We start from the raw sequence: 22,075 nt of genomic DNA, 5'->3' as shown, positions 1-22,075 counted from the left end.
TCCTGTTATTTTTTTACCATTTATTTAAGAATTCAGGATAAGATTACCAAGAGAGGGAGGGAGAGAGAGATAGGGGTGGGATGGTCGGATGGAGGGAGAGAGAGTGGAAGGGAGGAGAGATGGGAAGGTAGCAGGAGGAAGAGAGGGGGGGGGGGGCTAAATTGAGGGGGAAGTGGGGTTGTGTTTTGGGTTTGGAGGGTAGATTAGAGAGTGTGAATCAAGAGTGAAAATGAAATGGGGATACAAAATCCCTCCCATTTCTACAAACTTTTATTGAGTTTATTTTTAATTTTACATTACAGAAATATCTTCAAAAAATATGTAACGGTACAAGGGGGTTAGGGCTTTGGAAAGGGGGAAAACATACAAACAAATTCGTTGGAATTACATTTAGGTGGAATGCAAACGAAATCGTTTTTTTTTCTGTAGTAACTTCAAAACGCATACAAGCACAACTACATGTACTGTGGGTGAAATTTACAGCATACTAGATGATTTTAAAGAAAACACAGCTACAAATAGTTAAAGAGAAAAATTTTGAGGCTTTTCTTTGCCAAGGAAAGCCTGAGGAAGTTTTGGCTAGGAATATGATTGTACATTTCACTGAAACCATGAGTTATTAATTACTTTGTAATCCACATAGGAACCTACATGTATATATTTTGTTCAAAGAGAAGAGTATAAACACATAAATGTAAAAACGTTTCTGTACATAGTCTGTTCACTTCCCCTCTCTTTTTAAAAATCGTTTTCTCCTCTATAGAGTTGAGATGAAGCCTACTCTTTTTTCTTTTAAAGGACGCAACCTTCCATGTCGCTTTTATTTTAATCACAAACATCTTTTGTCCAAATTACAATGCTGAAGCTCATAGTACACCACAATTTAAACATAGGCCTATGACCTACATATTATGAGTTTTTATGCAAAATGACACATTCATAACCTCAAAGTGACATGATATATTACATTCACGCGGATAATCTTTCATCAAAATTCTAGAGTAAATGTTCTAAAATATTTGGTATGAACAAATGCAAATACATAAATAATATTCAAAAATTGAGCGTACAAAAATTAATATTTGGAATTGAAGTAGACCATTCTTATTAACAAATTCATATGCCACTTTCAGCCTATACAAAGTCATGTTTCATGTTTTGTTTGTCTTTTAAAAATGATTAATCAAAATTATGAATTTTGATATGCACACAACAGAAATGAAATAACATTAAAAATATAACTGGAACTTTTTTAACCTGATGCCTATACGAAGGGGTAGCACCAAGTATTTGATAGGGGGCGCTATTATAAAAATATATATCAATTCATTTTTTTTTAATATCTGGTACAGGCCTTTTTTCAAAAACATCAATTTTTCTCTACTTTTCATTTTCTATCCCTTCATTTTTTCCTTGTTGTCTTTTAATAAAAAAAAAAAAATCTTGGGGGGGGTCTTCTTTTGCCACCTTGGACTTGAAGAATGACTCTTTCCGTCTATTTATCTTCTGAAATTGTGAGAAAGGGGTTTGCCAAGGTTTGCCGATATCTTTAGTTTAGAAAGTCAATTGAGAAGTACAAAACTCGCTAATTTACCAGTCATATCCTTAATTTATTTATCATTATCTTTTACCCAGACATTGCCCAGTCTTAGATTTTAATTTGATGGACGTCATAGGCCGCCTATTAACAAAACTCTTCTTAAAGCGCCTTTTCTATTTATTTTTGTTTAATTGTTATATTGTAAACAGTTTTTAATCCCATCAACATGAGGTTATTTAAACGGGTAATGTGTATACAACGTGCATTTGAAGAGTAACGCATACTCAAAAAATATTAATAAAAAGAAGCTTATTGTATTACAAAGTTTAGGTATACTTTTGGTAGTGAATACATAACCCTATTTATACGGAAATGCTATATTAAACATTTTGCCGATCAATATAATAGAAGATCAACTTACCAACGCTTATCCCTATTTGAATTAAATTCATTTGCGAACTGGTAAAGATGCAAATGTGAGAAACAAGAGGTAATACATTCTGAATACATTGTAATCAACCCTTATTATGAACAATTTGGGTTCTCAACCCCAATCCTGTAACCGAATAATATATTTTGATTTTCAGATTTGGTATAGCCTATCTGATTTCTAGCAGTCAGAGAAGAATTCGGGAGCAAATGGTTTCGGATATCCGGTGTCCACTTCGTTCCCTCCGGCGCCGATGCGGAATACTTTCTGGAGCTTTACAAAAAAGAAATTCCCTGCATGAAAATGAAAGAAAATGAATTGCGTTTCAACATAACATGGGAATATTACTGGATACTAAAATGCTAAGCCGAAATAACAACCAACCAGACTACACCCGCCTTAATCACCAACTTCTCTTCAATTTATTCCAGCAACATATTGTTCATAACAGTATGCGTTCCATAGTAGATTTTTTTTAAGATTTAGATTTATTTATTTCCTTCCAACAAAGTAAACAAAATATAATCGAAATAATAGAACATATTCAAAACAACATAGACAGTTAAATGACATGTCATAACAAATATAGAAGATAAATTAACTGAACTAGAATTAACTGAATTAACTGAATAAAAAAATCAAATAAGGGCCTATTTAGGCGTATAGTATTATATACATTTATAAAACTTGTCAATTAACATTATAATCATGTGACACTCTGTTTTTTTTTGTTCTGCATGACACAGAATAAAAAGAATTCAAACAAATAGATAGCATTTATACAAATTATTTACCTCTATCATCCGAGAAAACAAATTGCGGTTTGTTGACCTTCGAATCGTACTCAGCTGCGATACTCTTCGGATATCCGTTGTCTATTGTCTTTGATCTCTCGTCGTATCGCCATACTTGTGGGCCTTTAAAAAAGTACGTCTTGTCTGCATTGTGTAAAATAAAAGATGGGCATTTCATTATTGTAAGGGTCAAGAAGGCAATCAACCAATCATTGATAGATCAATTTTTACTCATCAATCAATGAATCAACCAACCAACTATATAGGCCTGCCCAATGCATATCATGCTTATAAAAAAAAACTACATGAACATATCAATCAATCGGTCAGTCATTACCACACAATCAATCAATCTCCTGAGATTTTCTAGATCTTTATAGTGAATATTCAATCTCTCTATCCATTTATTTATCAATTTTGAGTAATAGATAACGGACTAAATGATTGATTGATTAGTTAAACTAGTGAAATTAGTTAAACGATCAAAATAATGCTCTTACCTTGTTGCCCATCATGAGCCGCTCCTGCTATATCTTTCTCAACGCCCCAGTCTACTATTTTGATAGGGTGGCCTTCTATGCGCTTGTTATCCTGGAAAATAAACATCTTTTGATCTAAAGAAGAAAGCAGAAAGGAGAATTATATTTTGTATAAAAAGAGAAAGAATTGAATCAGAAGACGTAGAAAAAAGAAGATGATGATAATGGCGATGACGATGATAATGATGATGATGATGATGGTAATGATGGCGATGATGATGGTGGTGATGATGAAGATGGTGGTGATGATGAAGATGTTGATCATGATAATGATAATGATGACGATGGTGATGTTGACGATGATGAAACAAGAAGTGATGAAAAGAATTCTAGGATGAGTGACACGAAACCAAATATTAGCAATAGGTCATAATGTAACAATATTTCTTACCTCTCAGGAACACGACGTTGCCATCTTTTCGCTGGTAGACAGCTGAAATGTCATTTGGTAGTTTGATAAAGCTATCCTGTGCGTCTTCACCTCCAACAGGAGATAAGAGCTCACCAGATGATGACACTTTCCATAGCTTTCCACCCTGTGAATAAAAAAGGAAGTTTCGAGAATAATGTTGTTTGAAACTTGCTGCTGGAACTGCTACACAACTCTTTTCAAAGCATATTAATTTTCGTATATTGAGCATGTTGAAGAAAAGAGGAATGGTATAGATTGAATAAAAGATTCCTCGGTCGTTTATCATCTCGTGATGAATATAGGCTAGGAGTAGGTAAGGTTAGATGATGAAGGGGGACGGCAAGAAAGAAAAAGTCGAAGTTGATACTGCATCATAAAAATATAGATTTGTGAATATGGAGGAAAGTGTATGACTTCAAAGGCCTATAATTTTTCATTAATTAGCACTTTTAATGAATTTACATAAGTCAAAACTGGCGACATTCTTTCCGAAAAAAAAGTGAGACGAGAGAAAGAGAGAGACGAAGGGAGAGAGAGAGAGAGGTAGATTGGGGGCAACAGGAGGGTCCTGGGATAGAAAGAGAAAGAAAAGGAATTGGTTGGCTTCAACTTTGGATCAACTGCAAATAACTGAAAATTGGAAAAGTAGGCCTAATGTTGTAACCGTACACATACATGAATTAAGGTCAAGTGCACGAGTTAGAATGACTTTTCCCTCAGGAATTCTTCCATAATCTAGATAAAAGACATTAATGGCTTTTCCATGTTGTAATCTATTCTTGGTCCTTAGGAAGAGATGGTGATTTATGTAATGTCCCAGTCACACTTCTACACTCAAAAGATGTTTTAATCAATGTATACCCAAAACTAACAGTTGCGGAACTCTATGAATAAAGCATGACGCATGACCATGACGCATGACGCATGACGCATGACGCATGACCATTTTCTTTTTAATTCAAAGCTAAAATAGTTATTTTTAAAGAGAAATATAACTAATGGCGAATCCCCATTTTTGTCTTAAATACACGTTTCTAAAAAACTATGTATGTTTATTTTCTGTGTAAATGTTATCATGTCTTTTTTCTTTTGCATACATTTTGATATACAACGTTATTTACGTTTTGTTTCTGTAATTATTCAGGACCCAAACACAGAACAGCAATGTTCTCTAAACATTGCTGAATCGGGATATATCCTCCAATTATAATATATGTTACTATGTTTATGCCTTACAACTTAATCTGTATCATTTTCTTTGTTATGTTTTCCTATCTGATTCTAAAATTAATATAAACAAAGAAACAAAACAAAATAACGCTAAAACAAAACGCTGTGCAAAAATAATCGTAATGTATAATCCAACGCTCTTAATCCTCCATCTTCACAGTTTCGAACTTTCATCTACAGGTAGGTAAATACTAGTAAGTAATAATAAAAAAGAAACTTAACTTACGTGGAAAAGGTAAAGTACGTTGTCGACATAGGTTGCAGCAGTAAATTCTTGCGTACAAATGTCACCCGTGATGCGTGCCTCCCCACCTCCTCCTCCGCCTGGTCGTCCACGATTAGGAGTTCGGTCCGTGTCTTTACCCGTGCCAGTACTCGTTCCCGTGCTTGTACTACCATCTTGAAAACAAAACCGAGTGGAACGATCATCTTCAACAACAAATACATTGTCATCGCAATCGCCATCACCACCATTATCATGAGCGACACCATCAACGTTAATGTTATCCTCATTTTTTTTCTTCATCGTCGTTGACGCATTATATAGCCGGAATTCATCAATCTTCTTCACATCGTCATCATCATTATTATCATCATCATCATCATTATCATCATCATCATCATCATTATCGTCGTCGTCGTCATCATCACCACCACCATCATCATCATCACATTTTAACCAGAAACCAAACCAAACAGAAGAGCAACATACCAAAACGACAGCGAACGAAAATTACAGAGAAAATTCATATTCACGATTATTTTTATGTTTTCTTACCACAAACGAAGTCGGGATCAGCGGCATCTGGAAGAAGTGAAAAAAAAAGAGGAATGACATTATATTCAAGAAAAAGTCACAAAGTAACATGGAGACAACTATCAATATCAACCTTCATTTATACGTTACGAAAGAAATATAAACTCAAATCAATGGCGACCATACTATGGCGACTATAAAATGAAGGAAACGATAATCATGGTAATATCATAATTATTTGATTTTGTAAAAAAAAAAAAACACGAAATATAATTTAATAGAATCGATGATATAGATATCATCAATAATGGAACTATAATCAAAGATGTTAAAAAAGACATTACGGGTAATACGATATATTTAATATTCCAAGAAATAATATTCATGTTTGCGTAAACCTATATATAAAATATGACGTTGAAAAACGAAAGATTCAGCAGTATTCTTCTGTAATGATAACTTACTGCATACGCCACACATTAAGGGGCATCCAGCGGGTACGAAATCACCAAGAGAACATGAATCGGCGTCTGGCCATCCGGGGTTTGCTCCACAAGATGGATCCTTGTCCTCACAAGTTTCTGAAAGAGGAAAAGGAAAATTAATTTCGTAATTGACTTACAACCGTGACCATGTGCAGATCAACTGGGAAAAGGAACCATCAAAACAAATCAATGAAAAATAATGACAATTGTTAGAAACATCTCTGTCATCAGATGATCATCGACGATTTGTCATCCTTACAGCTGCATAACAATTTCTCGTCAACCCATCGCGATGCATCGTCGTCACATCGTCAACAATCATTAAACTTTTAAATCTTTGCTATTTCATACTAAAAAATAATATTAGCATCAGTAATTTACATCTGATACCATAACAAAGCATCGCCATAATCATCACAGTCTTCACCACTGTCACATTCTGGCCATTATCGTCGATTTACCCCCCACCAAACACCACATGGTGTCAGGCAATCTTTCTTTTCAAAAGATCATAATTATCATCTTCAGCACCACAATTAACTAATTGTCATCATCATTCGTCATCATCATCATCATCATCATTCGTCATCATCATCATCATCATCACCATCACCACCACCACCACCACCACCATCATCATCATCATCATCACCACCACCACCACCACCACCACCATCATCATCATCATCATCATCATCATCATCACCGTCGTCGTCGCAATCATCGTCATCATACTAATCATCATCATAATCATCACAATCATCATCGTTTTCACCCCCCATCGCAACCACCTACATCATTATCATCATCATCATCATCATCATCACCACCACCACCACCACCACCATCATCATCATCACCATCACCACCACCACCACCACCACCATCATCATCATCATCATAATCACGTCCCCACCATCATCATCATCATCATCACTACCACCACCATCATCATCATCATCAGCACTACCACCACCACCATCATCATCATCATCATCATCATCACCACCACCACCACCAGCACCATCATCATCATCATCATCATCATCACCATCATCATCATCATCATCACCACCACCACCACCACCATCATCATCATCACCACCACCACCACCATCATCATCATCATCATCATCATCATCATTACCACCACCACCACCACCATCATCATCATCATTATCACCACCACCACCACCACCATCATCATCATCATCATCACCACCACCACCACCACCATCATCACCACCACCACCACCATCATCATCATCATCACCACCACCACCACCACCACCATCATCATCATCACCACCACCACCGCCATCATCATCATCATCATCATCACCACCACCACCACCACCACCACCATCATCATCATCACCACCACCACCACCACCATCATCATCATCACCACCACCACCACCATCATCATCATCATCATCTCCATCATTATTATTATTACCATAACCACCACCATCATTACCACCACATTTCTTAGCCATTCAATCACCACCATGCTACCCGTTAACATAATTGCCCCTTTACTTTCAATTTGCCAAATGATCTCAGTCACACCAACACTCCTTATCGAAATGACACATTTGTTTGTATCAGTCAATTTTGTTGGAATGACTGCCCAGTGTGATTGTAGAATTTCTTCACTTACCTTCACAACGATCTCCCAGGTATCCATTTGGACAGTCACATTTACACTCGTCGTTGACGCTGGCACAGTTTTGACACACGATCCTGCAGTCTGAACCAGAAAACTTCAAATTAAATTCAAATCTTTTGTAACGTTATTACCGAACAAATGCCCAAGAATATATCAAATCTTTTGCCAAGTTGGACGTTCTATTCTTGTCGTATATATATTTTTTTCTCCCCGAGATTACCGTCATCTAGGCTATATCTACAAGTTGCACATGAGGGCAGTCTCTGCATTCTTAAATTGTGCTGAATATTTAAAAACTAAACTGTCAATGTTAGATAAGTGCATATGTTTATAAACATTCTCATTGATCAAATAGATTTAAAAAAAAACAATGAAATATTTAATGCATCATTTCTCATCGCAAAATTAACAATTATTTTAAAATATTCGGAGTTATGTTTGTATATTTCTGATCACGAGAAAGTGTATTATTTTCATGAATATTATTATTAGTAGAGGAGAGATGCATCTCTCTTGTTTTTAATCAATGTAGGCCTACACCATTTCCGGGGGTGTCCACCACCCCCGGAAAGTCCCTCACAATGTAAAAGAGGGGTTTCAAAATTTACCGCATCCCTCGCTGTGCTCACTGCAGGGACCTGCATAGGGAAAGACAATACAGAACAAGTATTTTTTTCATCAGATAGGTTAAGCTTTTCCATTAACATTCCCGCAACATATTTATACAAATTTAGATGGAAATCGGAAAGCCTAATTAAAAAGCAAGAAACAAAAAGGGCAAAAGATCAAAGAACGAGAAGAAAAAGTTTAAATATGCTCATGTGATCACATTTTGAACAAAGATGAAGCAGAACTATGATCAAATAAAAGGAAAAAGGAACATAGCGAAAAGAAGAAACATAATAATAAAAAAAAGCACCAAAGCAAAAAATGGGCTAAATATAAGACCCATGTCAATTAACTATGGCAACTGAAATAAAATGAATTTTCCTGTCAATACAAACATTCATATACCAACATTTATGAGAAATAGCCTATTAATGATTAATGTATATGTCTTTTAATCATAAATCTGAGCTCAATTATACCGAATCTCCTTGTTTCAACGACATTTTTTGGTATCATCCTGAACAGCATACCAAATGCTTTGCAATGATAAGTAAATCGCTTAGCTGACAGCTTGGGGAAAAGCGAAAGGCCTAACATCAATGATATTTAAAAAAAAAAAAATTATACAGTCCGTGCTATTTTTCTTTGAGGTTTTCCTTGGTCGACGGATATATACAGTGCGTATTAAAAAAAACGGGACAATTTTGAAAAGTCCATAAAAAATTTGTTTCAAATTATGACATCTATTTTTTGATGTTAATAGATGCTCTGAAATCTTATCTTTAAAATGCCATTAAAAATAAATTTTGTTCATGCTTGAGCGAACCGCATACATTCGTAATCCCGAAGCTTCGTTATTCCGAAGGTTCGGATATTTTGAAGGTTCGTTAATCCGAAAACGAAATGAGGTTCGTAATTCCGAAGGTTCGTTAGTCCGAAAATAATGGAACATTATTTTGCTTGTTCATTCTCCAATATATTCATAATTGTTGCCCCCCCTCCCCTTTCTGACCCATATCCCAAAACGCAATCAATCAAATTATTTTCCAAGTCTTCCCCTCATCTTATTTTATTCACTCGTCTTCCTCCTCTTATGTTTCTCCTTCTTTTTTGTCCTCTCTTTTTTATTTTTATTTTATTTTCATTTTGTTAAATCATCGATATAAAGTACCAGAAAGACAGAGAGGAATTGAAATTGGCTTCATATCGTTTGGTAAGTTTCATATCCAAAGCTTATCTCACATTAAATGAGGTTCGTAATACCGAAGGTTCGTTAATCCGAAAACGAAATGAGGTTCGTAATTCCGAAGGTTCGTTAGTCCGAAAACGAAATAAGGTTCGTTAATCCGAAAATCAAATAAGGTTCGGATTTCCGAAAATGAAATTAATTCATTTTGGTAACAAGAACGGTGTTGTCCTTACAAGATAACATGGTATTATGTAATAATAAAATAACGAACGATGATACATGTGTGCGTTGTGACCAAAGCATGTATTGCATTAAGAATAGGCGGCCGGATCAAGCATACGATTTTCGATTTATCTGAGCAATTGCTGCCCAAGCAAATGGTTTAAAGATGCAGGGGATTAAGTGTGTTGGTCGAGTGCGAGTAACCTCCAGATAATAGGATTTGTATTGGAGGGGATGTCATTTTTAATGAGAGCTTCTGCTGGTAATAAAAATGAAAATAATACTAATGATGATCATGATAATCTCAAACGATGATCATAATAAAAATGGTGATAAAGAATATAAATGTTAATAAAATTGTATTGATCGTTACGCCTAGTGTTAACAATTTTAATCCCTTTTTCATGATTACAAAAAATGCTCGGAATGTTTACTTTTTATGTGGGGCGTTGTGGACCAGTGGATTAGTTTTCTGACTATGAAACAGAGGGTCGTAGGTTCGAATCCCAGCCATGGCGTAAATTCCTTCAACAAGAAATTTATCCACACTGTGCTGCACTCAACCCGGGTAAGGTGAATGGGTATACCCGGTAGGAAGAAATTAATTAAATGCCTTCCTTTGGGCGCCTAGGCAGTGAAAAAAAACCCCAAAACCCCCAAAACGAAAATTCATTCGGCCGCCCTTGCCTTCCCATTCTCATAACAATTGAATAGCAACGGTGTTTCTCCCCCACCGCCACACTTGCCCTTCCTCTGCTTTCCCGGTTTTCATTTTTCGGATCAACGAACCTTCGGAACAACGAACCTTATTTCGTTTTCGGATTAACGCCACAAATGTTCGGATTAACGAACCCTTTTTCGTTTTCGGATTAACGAACATCGAGGTACAGGCAATTTACGTGTTTCGGAATAAAGAACCTTCGGAATTACGAAGTGTAACCGAGCGAACACGGGACGTTTTTGTTAGGGGTTCAAAAAGAGGCTTGCGCCAAAATGGCAGACTTCCTCTTAACCTTTTCATTATCTTTGCCACGATTTTCGAATTATGCTGTCAAATTTCATTTACAAATTTATTTATTTACTTAAATTATTTAGTTTTTTCATTTAAACTTGTTTTACCTTTGAATTTCCTTCATATTAAAAAAAAAAGACTTTTTGTCAACCCAAGCAAGAAGATTTACATCATTAATTGGGAAAACTTGTAATTATTCAAATCATTTCATTAGGTGAAACGAATTATGTTCTGGTAAAAAAAAAATCCTATTTTCAGGGGGTTATTGATTCCTTGACCAAGTTTAATTATGTGCTTGACAGGACAAACAGGTAAGGATTCATGTTTTTCAATAGCAATGATGTATTGAGTCAAGTTTGAAGGAGCTAGATATGGCAGATCGGATAAAATGTATCAAAAAGTTGTGAGCGAGCGAAGCGAGCAAGCAAAAATTTCCACTTTTTAAAATTAAAATATCAAATTTTGTGATAGATTTTGACATAATATTCAGAAAATAAATCAGAGTTCACTTTCTATCTTTCCTTTTATTTCCTTTCCACTTTTTTCTTTTTTTATTGAAGGGGGGGGGGGGGCACCCCGAGCCCCCGCCCATCTGCATGCCACTGTTCAAAGGCACCATATCCTTTGTAGCACACAATGAAAGGATTTGAAAAAAAAATACATGCTCTCCCATACTTCGGTTGATTTTTTTTGTTTTTGCTTAAAGAAGGAATATTCAAAGCTAAAAGTGAACATATTAAAAAGTAACAGGAACAGAACAATTCAAGCAAATAAACAGATTTGAAAATGAATTTTGACCGCATAAAATTATGGCAAAGATAATGAAAAGCTTAAGAGGAAGTCTGCTGATTAGCAAGAAGTCCGATCATCATATTTATCATTTAATGCCATTTTGGCGCAAGCCTCGATCATCCTTTTTAACCCCAAACAAAAACATTCCGTGTTCGCTCAAGCATGAACGAAACTAATTCTTTTAATGGCATTTTAAATATAAGACTTTAGAGCACCTATTAACACTAAAATATGGACATCATAATTTAAAAAAAAAAATTATAGACTCTTCAAATCTGTCCCGTTTTTTTTTAATACGCACTGTAGAGGCCTATATATACTTACGACACAGTCCATCGTAACATTGACCGCTGCCCGATGCACACTCCGTGCAAGGATCACCTAACTTAAACGGCTTTTCTGTTCCAACGTTCCCTCTATGAATTGAAAGAAAAAAAAAGTTCCTGATCTTCTGGTCCATGAAAAACTCAAGCATGTGTGAAATTGCGATTTATTGAAACAAAAAAGTCATTAAGACGCATCAAGGGCAAGTACGAGAATGAAGGAGGTAGGCCTATATTTATATAACAATTATAAATATCACTTGAAATACCTCTAAAAGATAATTTTCTTGTTGAAAATTATAAAAGAGGATATGATTATCATTGGCATAGTGACGATACAATGTTTACACACAGTCGCGGATCCATGGGGGGGGGGGGGGGTTGCGGGTGCAGCCGGTAGAAATAAAATGGTGCAACACGTATTGTGCACCCCGTCGATAACACCTCCCCTTGTTTTTTCCTTTTATGTGGACAGATTCGGGTTGGCTCTGGATCCTCGCATGACATAAACTCAACATTGACATACTATAGGCATAATAGAGAAAGGGGCCTGAATAAATAAATGAGTAATAAATGACTTGTTTCTAATTCTATTTTGGGTTTGCATTTGAAGCATCGAATCTCCCATTCTATGTTTGCACCCTGTTCATGATCTCTAATACAACCTCAGAATTTAGCCAAAACGCATAATGATTAAGACCAAAGTAATTGTGAATATACTAACGCTGGTCCGTAAGTGCAGACGATATACCATGCATTAGGGAATGCATTTTGCAGATCAGGACAGTAGTTACGTCCGCACCCTACTCTCCGACTCTCAGCCCACGTTACCTATTGAACAAAATATTTAAAAGAAAATAATGATAAAAAGGCACGTTGTTTGAGCCCTTTACTTAAATCATAATTTGAAATAGTTCAAACAAATTTACAAAAAAGTGTAAACAACTTAAATTGTCTGAACTTTTTAAACAATTGATTTAAGTTGAACGCAAAGCTTTAAATTCAAAACATTAAATAATTTTAATCTCAAGTCGTTTATATACCACACTATATTATTTGATTATTATGATTAATGACAAAAATAATATAAACATTTACAAATTATACACACATGCGTTCTCCTTTTCAGTATTCAAAGTTCTGGGGTGGGGCACTTGGTTATAGTGGCAGTATACCCCTTTTCACGCCTTGCAAGCCATTCCTAAGCATATTATTTTCATCCGATTTTTCATCGACTAATCCACCCCCCCTGTTCCTATAAGCCACAATTTTCTACTCATCTGATTTCAATTAAAACCCCCATTTCATATTGAATTCCAGTTCCCGATAACCCCCATTTTGCATAGGGCCACCTAACCTGTGAGTTTATATGCCCCCGATTTCATAAGAAACCTCCGATTTGGGGGCAGACCATGGGCCAGATACCCTACCCTTTCAAAATCCGAGCCCCCCTCCCCCACACCGGTGAAGTTGACATCTGGAGATTGTTTAATGACAGGACTTGTCGGACGTTTTATCCGACAGTAAGTTACCATATAGTACCAGCGCCTCCCAGCCAATCAAAATCAAGGATATCAGATATGTCAACTTGTCTGACAAAAATGGTTGATGAAAAGCTTCCCTGACCGGCAAAAGTCTGGTTTGGTATCGATTTCTAATCGTTAGTGTGCCTGTATCTATAACATGAATATATTTTTCTTACCTGGGTGTAATGACCACATTCAGCAGAGCACGAGTTATCGGCCACGTTATAATTGTCCTTTTCTTTATACCACTCATCCACGGCATCCACTCCCGTCTTGATGTCACTGCTCTCGCCGCCCATCGCGAATATATTTTCTCCTATCGTGTCGAACTCGCCAATGACCAGGCCTTCGTTCACGTGATGGAATACGCAAGAATCGGCGAGCGATTGGGCTTGACTTGCCAATGCATCGTCCCAGTCCTGGAAATATGAATACACCAAGGGGATTGCAACCTCCCTAAAACTAACTGAATTATGCTTATCATTGAAAGGATATGTTTCGCTGATCTAATACAAAGGAAAGAACTTAGCAAAAAAAAAAAATAAATGAAAGAAATAGTAAGATACGAACCGTGCGTATAGAGACTTTGTTTGTACAGTGTTCTTGAAATATTGTTTCAACAGTCAAATAAGGAGGGGGTGTTCCGTAATTCGTTTTGCATTGGTTTGAGACTATATCCACATCTTCATTAGATCATTACTGTTCTGATTATTGTTAATCAGGAACTATTCATACGTACATCAAGAAAAAGATTGAAAGGCATAAAGGGGCTAAAAATTTTGATATTAACTTGAATTTTTTTCCTTTTCAAGAATACCATGGCAACTTTGTCATGTTAATCATAACCTATGCTATAAACATGGGTATATTAAGTCAAAGGGCTCTCTTTAGTCAAAAGATCTTCATGTTTAAGCTGTCAATTTTAATTAAATAAGTCATCTTAACTGCTTATACAAGTTAGGCTCTATTTAGCTTTGAAATTGTTATAGTCCAAAATCAGGTATCAATCCCTATTTCTTTTTTTGTTGTTGATATGAATCAGTGTTAAGTTGCTTACGATGTAGTACATATCGCTGGGCCCTGGCTCCCTTCGAATCTCATTGTGCCTATCGATAATCGCTGTCTTCTCCTCCTGGCTGAACGGCTGGCTGGCATCAGCGAAAAGCGAGAAGGTGAGGGTCATGAAGGCAAGCATGGGCACAAGGCCAATGAACAGCGTGGGATGTGATGTCATGGTGAGATGATGCCAGGTCAAAGGTCACTGTCAAGGGCTCACAATTACCGAGTTTATCAACCTGTTAAGGGCAGGAAATTGATAAAGAATGATAGGACTAGGTTATTTCATTTTGGAGAGAGAGAGCGAGCGAGATAGAAAGAGAGAGGAGTATGACTTCAAGTTTGATAAAGATTTTGTATCTCTGACACGTCTATGAACTACAATGATGGCAACCAGGTATAGATTTGAACCCCTTTATGTCCGACACAGGGTCGGACGCCGAAGGCAAGAGACGAGATTTCGTCCTTTCGATCTCACAAGTTCTTTAAACTTATTCATCAGGTTAAAATTTCTAGTATTTCTTTTTCTTAATATCTGTTTAAGGCCCCATCCACGATTTCCCCCTTCTAGCACCACCTGAAAGTTGCATCCGGCGCACTTGCCCCTTGCTCCATCATTGCCAATCTTAATTTGACATTCAAGATATGTTAGGCTTCGGAATTACTATAAGCAATATACTCATATGACAGGTTATGTCCACGGCCCTGGGAAGTGGGATTGTTGGATGCTGAAGCACCCCTCAAGGCCACCGCACACCTTACGACTGTTCGCGATCCGATTTTGGAACAAATCGCATTTTGATAATTTTCTGAAAATGTGAATGGAACATGTGATTTTATTTGAGGTTAAAATTAATTGAAAGAATACTAATATAACCATTTTGTAAGATTGTAAGCCTTTATTTTGGAGTAAAGGCCAAATTAGTTTCAAATCGTAGCCAATCGTACGACTGCTATGACGTCATTACGACTAGATATTAAATTTGCTTTTATTCTAAGAAGGATGTTAGCATAGTCACAGATTTGAACATAGGGATTCGTACGATGATTTTGAACATTACACAGTAAGATATTCCAAGTCTCAATATTAGCATGAAATTCAACTACTTTTTATTCCAAAAGTGAGTCGCAGACCAATCGCAAGGTGTGCGGTCGCCTTGAGATTCACAGGAGGTGATGCGTAGTAACGTAGCACCTCCTGGAAATTAGGTTGGTATATGCTAAATGTAGAGATTTGACCAAAATCTCGTTCATTTGGGAAAGAAAAACAGTCGGTCTGATAACAGAAACAGGTTACAATCGATGAAAATAATTGGATTGAAAAGAACAACAACAATGGAATGACTAATATATGTTTCTTTATCAAATTTATTTGTACACTGACAAGTCCTACCTAGAAAAAAAAAAGAAAAAAAAAACCAAATGTTAATGAAGAGAAACTGAAAGTTAGAGAAGAATAACAGGTAGTATGATGTAAAAAAAAAGATAACAGTGATTCGTGTATGGTAAAAAAAAAAGACATTTGGAAGATTCAAACGAACAAAAAGTAATAAGTCATTTACACTCATATATAGAGGATTTCCCCGTTATTTTCTCGATCTAACAAGAAAAATTGGAGGTGATATTGAGAGTGACACCTACCATGTGTTCATCGTATCTTTTTCTTTATTGGCCTTGATACACTTTTAACAAGAGGGAGTGGTGCGTCTAGACATTTCAGATACACCCTGAAGGAGATTTGGTTGTCATCTTGGTCTTCTGAGGACCAATAAAGCGAGATCTGTGATCCTTCAAACTCTTTGTATCTCATACATTCATTAACTCAATGAAGTAAAGTTAACAAGGATGGAACTTTGGGCGAAGTTTGAGAATATGATCTTTTAAGCATGGAAATGTCACACACCCCAGACCTTGCAAAAGCCAGGGCGGTATAACTATTCATAAATATTACACGTATATGCACTCTAAAAAAAAGATTTACCCAATATTGGGTAAAAATGGAAACATGCATGTTGTTGGGTAAAAAGATTGCGCAAATTTCACGCAATTTTTCGTTGAAATAGACCAACATGACTAATACGGGGTAAAAAAAAAGAATATCCAGCAAACACGCATGTTCCCTTTCTACCAAAATATTGGGTAAAATTTTACTCAGTGTTTTTAGAGTGTATCATCTTCTTCAGCATAAAGCAGGCAGCTGTCCATGAAGGATTGTTATATGTTAATGCGGGTGTGAGCATCGTCATCACACCCCCAGTGACCATAGGTATTATTCCTCCATGGCCAGGTCCGTACTATAAAGTTAACAGAAAAAACGAATTATTTCTATTAATAATGAAAATTGTGCAAAATTGTCAAAATTCGCGTTCAAAGGGGAGAGGGGATGCAGGCGCAGATCCAAACGGGCGGGGGGGGGGGAGGGAGGCGTGGGGCGAATTACGTGTGGGTGCACGATAGAGTCGTGCCCGTAAAATGCCTTCATTTTGGGAGTTTTATTTCTGGAGACAAATTGCTTGTGAGTGATGACAATATCATTCTGTTGTTTTGTCTCGTCTAATTTTGGGGGTAACATGCATCCCCTTTTGGAGCAGCGCCTGGGATTGCTCAGTTAAAGTAATGAAACGGGTAAAATGTATTACTAGACAATGCTAGAAAGCCTATAGGCCACTTGTCGGAGCTAGACCCAAGAATCTTCTCATACAGATAATTATCCTTCATTTGGGTAAAGGCTGACTAACGATTGGTAAAAAATGTGAGAAATTCCCGGGAGAAAATACAAAAATAAAGGCCCAAGGGGGAAAAATAAGAATAAGAATGAATGAACTGATAATAATGAATAAACAGTAAATCAATAAATTATATAGATAAATAAATAAATAAATAATAAAAGAAAATACATAGATAGATATGTAAATATAAAGAGAACGGATGTTGCAATGGCGATTTAGTATAGAGGAATATATCACTGCTAATTAGGGGGAGGGTTGCTGCCCCTGATTAAAAAATTGATTAAGAATTTATAGGTATATTATTAGTGAGTTGCCACGTTCCCGGTGTGATTGGTTACATAATATTATATACCCCCTCACTCCCGGAACGCCGGGTCTGACCGCCCTTTCACACGGTAAAATAATCGTATTTTGAATGACGATTCCAGTGAAAATAAGACTAATGACGAATTTTAGCACGTGTGAAACCAAACTAGAATCACGAACGCTAATCACAATCACGAATTCAAAATAGTTTGTATTTGCGGCGATGCAGTGCTTTGATTGACAAGTCACCAAGGACACATACAGCCTTTGCTCGTGAATTCGAATTCAAATTACAGTTTTCGAGTGAGCGTGTGAAAGGCCCGGTGAATCTAAAGACGAATTGAAATCATCATGATTCAAGATTCACGTGTAAAAAGGCCCTCAATCTCTGGGGGGGGGGGGGGGGGTCTATGGTATCAATGATAATGACCAATAAAATGGTCAAACAAAAGTGGAAGGACTGTCGGAATGTGAATTTGCTGCATTTTCGTTATGTTTTATCAATTTACTGACTGACCTTTTGCAATATTAATGATCAATATCGTTGTTTTGAGGAATGTTAAAAAAATCAAATCTGATATGGCTAGAAATAAAATAACATAACAACATGCTGCGTAACAGATTGTGTACTACTACCAAACAATAACGAGAGTAGGTCAGAATTTGATGCTGCGATGACCAGGGACCGAGATTGTTGCAAAGGTGGAATCCTCCATCCGTTCGCTTGATGCCGAGACCATCCGACCTGTGACATATTTATACATACGAGAAAGTATTCTATATTATTTAACTTATGGCAAAGTAATTGGCCAAGGTGAATGAATCAGCGGCATATCTTTTGTGTGAAGATCAATCACTATTCAAGCAATGTAAGGTCATTATCAAACAGTTTTCGTTTTAGTAGTTTTTGTTTTTTGTGGTATGTATGTCAAATTTATCTGTGTTTTGTTTCCCATGACCGAAGCTCTTTAATTTAGGTCATTTTGAAAAGGAAAGAAAGCCTAATAATTATTAACGTTTAGGATGTCTATGTGAAATATCAAGAAAATAACTGAACACATTCAGATTGATCAAAGGGTCATCCATACGGGTTCTCGAAGAGTCAATTAAAAGCTGAGTGGAGGTATGGTCATGTAAAGACGTAAGTTACGCGATCTTAGATTTATCTTTATAAACAAGCTTATCTCATTAATCATTGATTTAAAAAAGGCGGAACGCGATTTTTTTCATATGCTAACTTAAAAAGGAAAATTCTAAGCATTGTTTAGATTAATGAAGGGGTATGAATTTCACTATAACAAACAATACAAGCGCATGGTGCAAGGTGATTTTTTCATTAGAAACTAATGCCTGGAAAATTGACACTTAAAAGAATGTTTATATAAATTCATGAACATAATGGTTATCTCGCTAAAATAAATAATGCGAGCTTGAAGTGCAAGCTGGACTTTGTGATATACTGGTCTGAAAAGTAGCAAATATAAGGACCTTTTGTAGGGACATTTGACCATGTGTGCGCGAATCGAGAGCAATTGTGAAACTTATTAACCTATAATAACATGGATAATGGATACAGTTTGGTAAAGCAATAAGGAAGAGAAGGGGCAGTGTAATATCGACTACCCCAAAATGGAAGTCAGTTATTTTCATGTAAGGCAGCCGTAGCGACCGAGCAAGAAATTTTGCAAATATTAATACTACAGCATGGCGCACTGGCATGCTCACAAACAACATCAAATTTCAAATAGCAGGCATTGGCATAATTTGTAAACAAATTTTCGGCATTACTCCTTTGTTTAAATTCGCATGCTCGATCTGTAATTTGGCATATTGCTAAACACACTTCGTATTTTCTAGAAGGAATGTATCTCCCGATATATTTTGTAGTGAACTAGCAGATCAGTTTATTCTATTTTTCCTGTTTGACAAGGAGGGAAATTCGGTTTAAATTCGATAATTCATGCAATTCTTTAATAAGACAATGTGCACAGGAATTGCCCTGAAATAGAAGGAAAGGGCGGCCGGAAGACCGTCAATTAAAAAAAAAGATAAAGTGAGAAGTAGTTCCCATTAAACATAATAAAGAAAATACGAAAAAATATATACTCTCGGCCAATCAGATGCGATAATATTTAGAAGGTCAAAGTTCAAACATTAAAATTACTGCCAAAACGTATGCCACGTGTACGTCTCAGTGATGTGATGACGTAACACTAAACTTCCGAGTTCAATTCAATTCAATTCAATTTGTTTTATTTCATTTTCAACAGAACAAAGTAAAGTGGTCGAAAATGATTACAATGTCATTTGCAAATAAAATTTATACAAACAATATAAATTGAGGTATGTACAATATATCATATTTTTCCATAGGTAAAACAAAACAAAGAATATAATATAAGCAAATTATAGATCTGTAAGTAGTTAATCTACTTCATAATCTTTTCAAAACATTTCACATAGTAATCTCGGTAACATTCATGAAATTCAATAATACGAATTTAACGTATTAGTTTTGACAAAATATAAGTTGGCATCATTCTCATTTTCCCTGGCATCCGTTTACCCCCCAAAATACCATCTCTCTGAGATGGGAATTTGCTCTTTAGTGATTTGCCGACAGTGCTATGCCTCGCAGGTTATTAAATTAATGTATATATCTCTATTTTCATTTTAGTTTGTCTTCTCAAGTTACATTTTCGAATCAGTGCTGATCGAGCAACATCTTCTCAGTGCTTCGCTGGGGTACGATCGGCTAGATGCTGCTGGGAAATAGGTCAGATTCACGTCGATTTTTAATATCTACCTCTTTAAGAAATATGAGAAGAATAAAATACTGTCGAAATACTTTATTAAGCACATGGAAAGTTCCTAAATGGAAGCCGAACTGGGAAGAAGATGTCATTGAACAGCGATTTCGAGCAGCAGAAGCGGATCTAGAGGGGGGGTTGGGGGGGTTGCAACCCCCCCCCAAAAAAAAATCCGGGGACCATTTTTTAAATCTTATCTTTTTTTTTTAACTTGTAATTTTATGTTATTCTATTTCTATGTATTTATTTCATTTATTATTATTATTATTATTTCTTTTTGGGGGAGGGGGGGGTTGCCATTTTCACACACAGATTTTCAAAAATTTTCCCTCCCCCCTCGCTCGCTCCGCTCGCTTGGACTCGGTCGCTACGCTCCCTCGCATACCACCCCAACCCCCCCTTTATAAAAAGCTGGATCCGCCCCTGAGCAGAAATTTTGCCAACTTGGTTTTCTAAAAATTTAAGGCTACTATATTAGATATATGCGCACTTTCTGGAAAAAATTCGTATTAATTTGATAAACGATTAATTCTGACGTTATGGGATATGTAATTAATTTCAATCTATCCTATTCAAAGAAAAGGGTGTAAATCTACGATGCAAATAATGTGACATTGAAAATGTAATGCAGTGACCCAACAAAATACACATTTCTTGAAATGATGGGGAAGGGGTATATATAATTGTATACATGTGAGCAAACAGGCTAGTAGCGTAATAACGAGTAAAAGAAAAAAAATGAGGGGGCCAGATAATGGAGCAAACGTTCTAAAAAGATTCGAGAGAGTGAAGTGGACGAAAATGAAATTGTTCTACAAAAACATATATAGAGTTTTACATATAACATTCAGAAAATGGTATATCATTTAACTCTTTCTCTTTCCTTTTCATTCTTTTTCTTCTCCTTGGTAGTGATTTTTTTTTTTTTGGGGGGGGGGGGGTGGCCTGGCATGAAGACCTCTCCCCATTGGGTACACCCGTACACCAGTAATACAAGTGACTCAAATAAATCGCATGACTGTAAGAAAATATTGTATACATCTGAAAATTACTTTCATGTACCTGTACTTGAGAGTAAAATATATATAAAGAAATAAGAAAAAAATACACCAAATAATGTCAATATCGAACTTCTACAGAGACAATTAAAATAGATATCACTTCCAAACAATTCTTATATCTTAATAAATGTTTTCATGATATAATTATATTTCTTTAAATGAAAAAAATAAGACTTACTTATCGATAATCTAATTCCAACTGATCACCTAGCCGTGAGCAGCTGAATGAGTCCAAAGTGCTCCGACTGATCCCTGACTCCCAGAGTGATGATCGGTCTCAAGATGCCAGAACTCTCACAGCTTCACGTAGAGACAAACATAGGTTACCTTGAAGCATCACTTTGAAAGGTAGAAATAGGATTTGGAAATCACTTCAAAACATCGTAAGAACTATATGCCCAAAAAAAGGAGTTTTAGACCTACATCATGTTATACACAATATTTCTTTTCCGGATGGAGAGGGGTGATGGGGAAGGGGGGGGGGCTATCTTCAGCCGAAATGGATTATTCTGAATCCATCAAATTTAGACTAGAAGAAGGGGCAATCGATCCGAAGAATATTCCACAAAGTAAGTATTTTG

At 36.2% G+C, this 22,075-nt stretch overlaps 1 protein-coding gene across 1 annotated transcript; it reads right to left on the bottom strand.

Annotated features, from left to right (window-relative positions):
• Nucleotides 1–268: 268 nt before the first annotated feature.
• Nucleotides 269–21,805, bottom strand: LOC129270086 (uncharacterized). Its single transcript, XM_054907495.2, has 14 exons — nucleotides 21,673–21,805; nucleotides 14,590–14,827; nucleotides 13,709–13,951; nucleotides 12,731–12,837; nucleotides 12,008–12,099; nucleotides 8,468–8,497; nucleotides 7,851–7,940; nucleotides 6,167–6,283; nucleotides 5,724–5,750; nucleotides 5,172–5,344; nucleotides 3,695–3,839; nucleotides 3,265–3,378; nucleotides 2,765–2,908; nucleotides 269–2,263 (listed from the first exon to the last, which is right to left on the bottom strand). The coding sequence occupies exons 2-14, from the start codon at nucleotides 14,764–14,766 to the stop codon at nucleotides 2,151–2,153; spliced, it is 1,572 nt and encodes a 523-aa protein (XP_054763470.2). The 5' UTR covers nucleotides 14,767–14,827; nucleotides 21,673–21,805; the 3' UTR covers nucleotides 269–2,150.
• Between the last annotated feature and the right edge of the window lie 270 nt (nucleotides 21,806–22,075).

The sequence above is a fragment of the Lytechinus pictus genome, chromosome 10, assembly GCF_037042905.1.
Source record: "Lytechinus pictus isolate F3 Inbred chromosome 10, Lp3.0, whole genome shotgun sequence".
In the NCBI taxonomy this organism is placed as follows: Eukaryota; Metazoa; Echinodermata; class Echinoidea; order Temnopleuroida; family Toxopneustidae; genus Lytechinus; species Lytechinus pictus.
The sequence above is the reverse complement of the archived record's forward strand: the minus strand, read 5'-3'. Positions and strand labels throughout refer to the sequence as shown.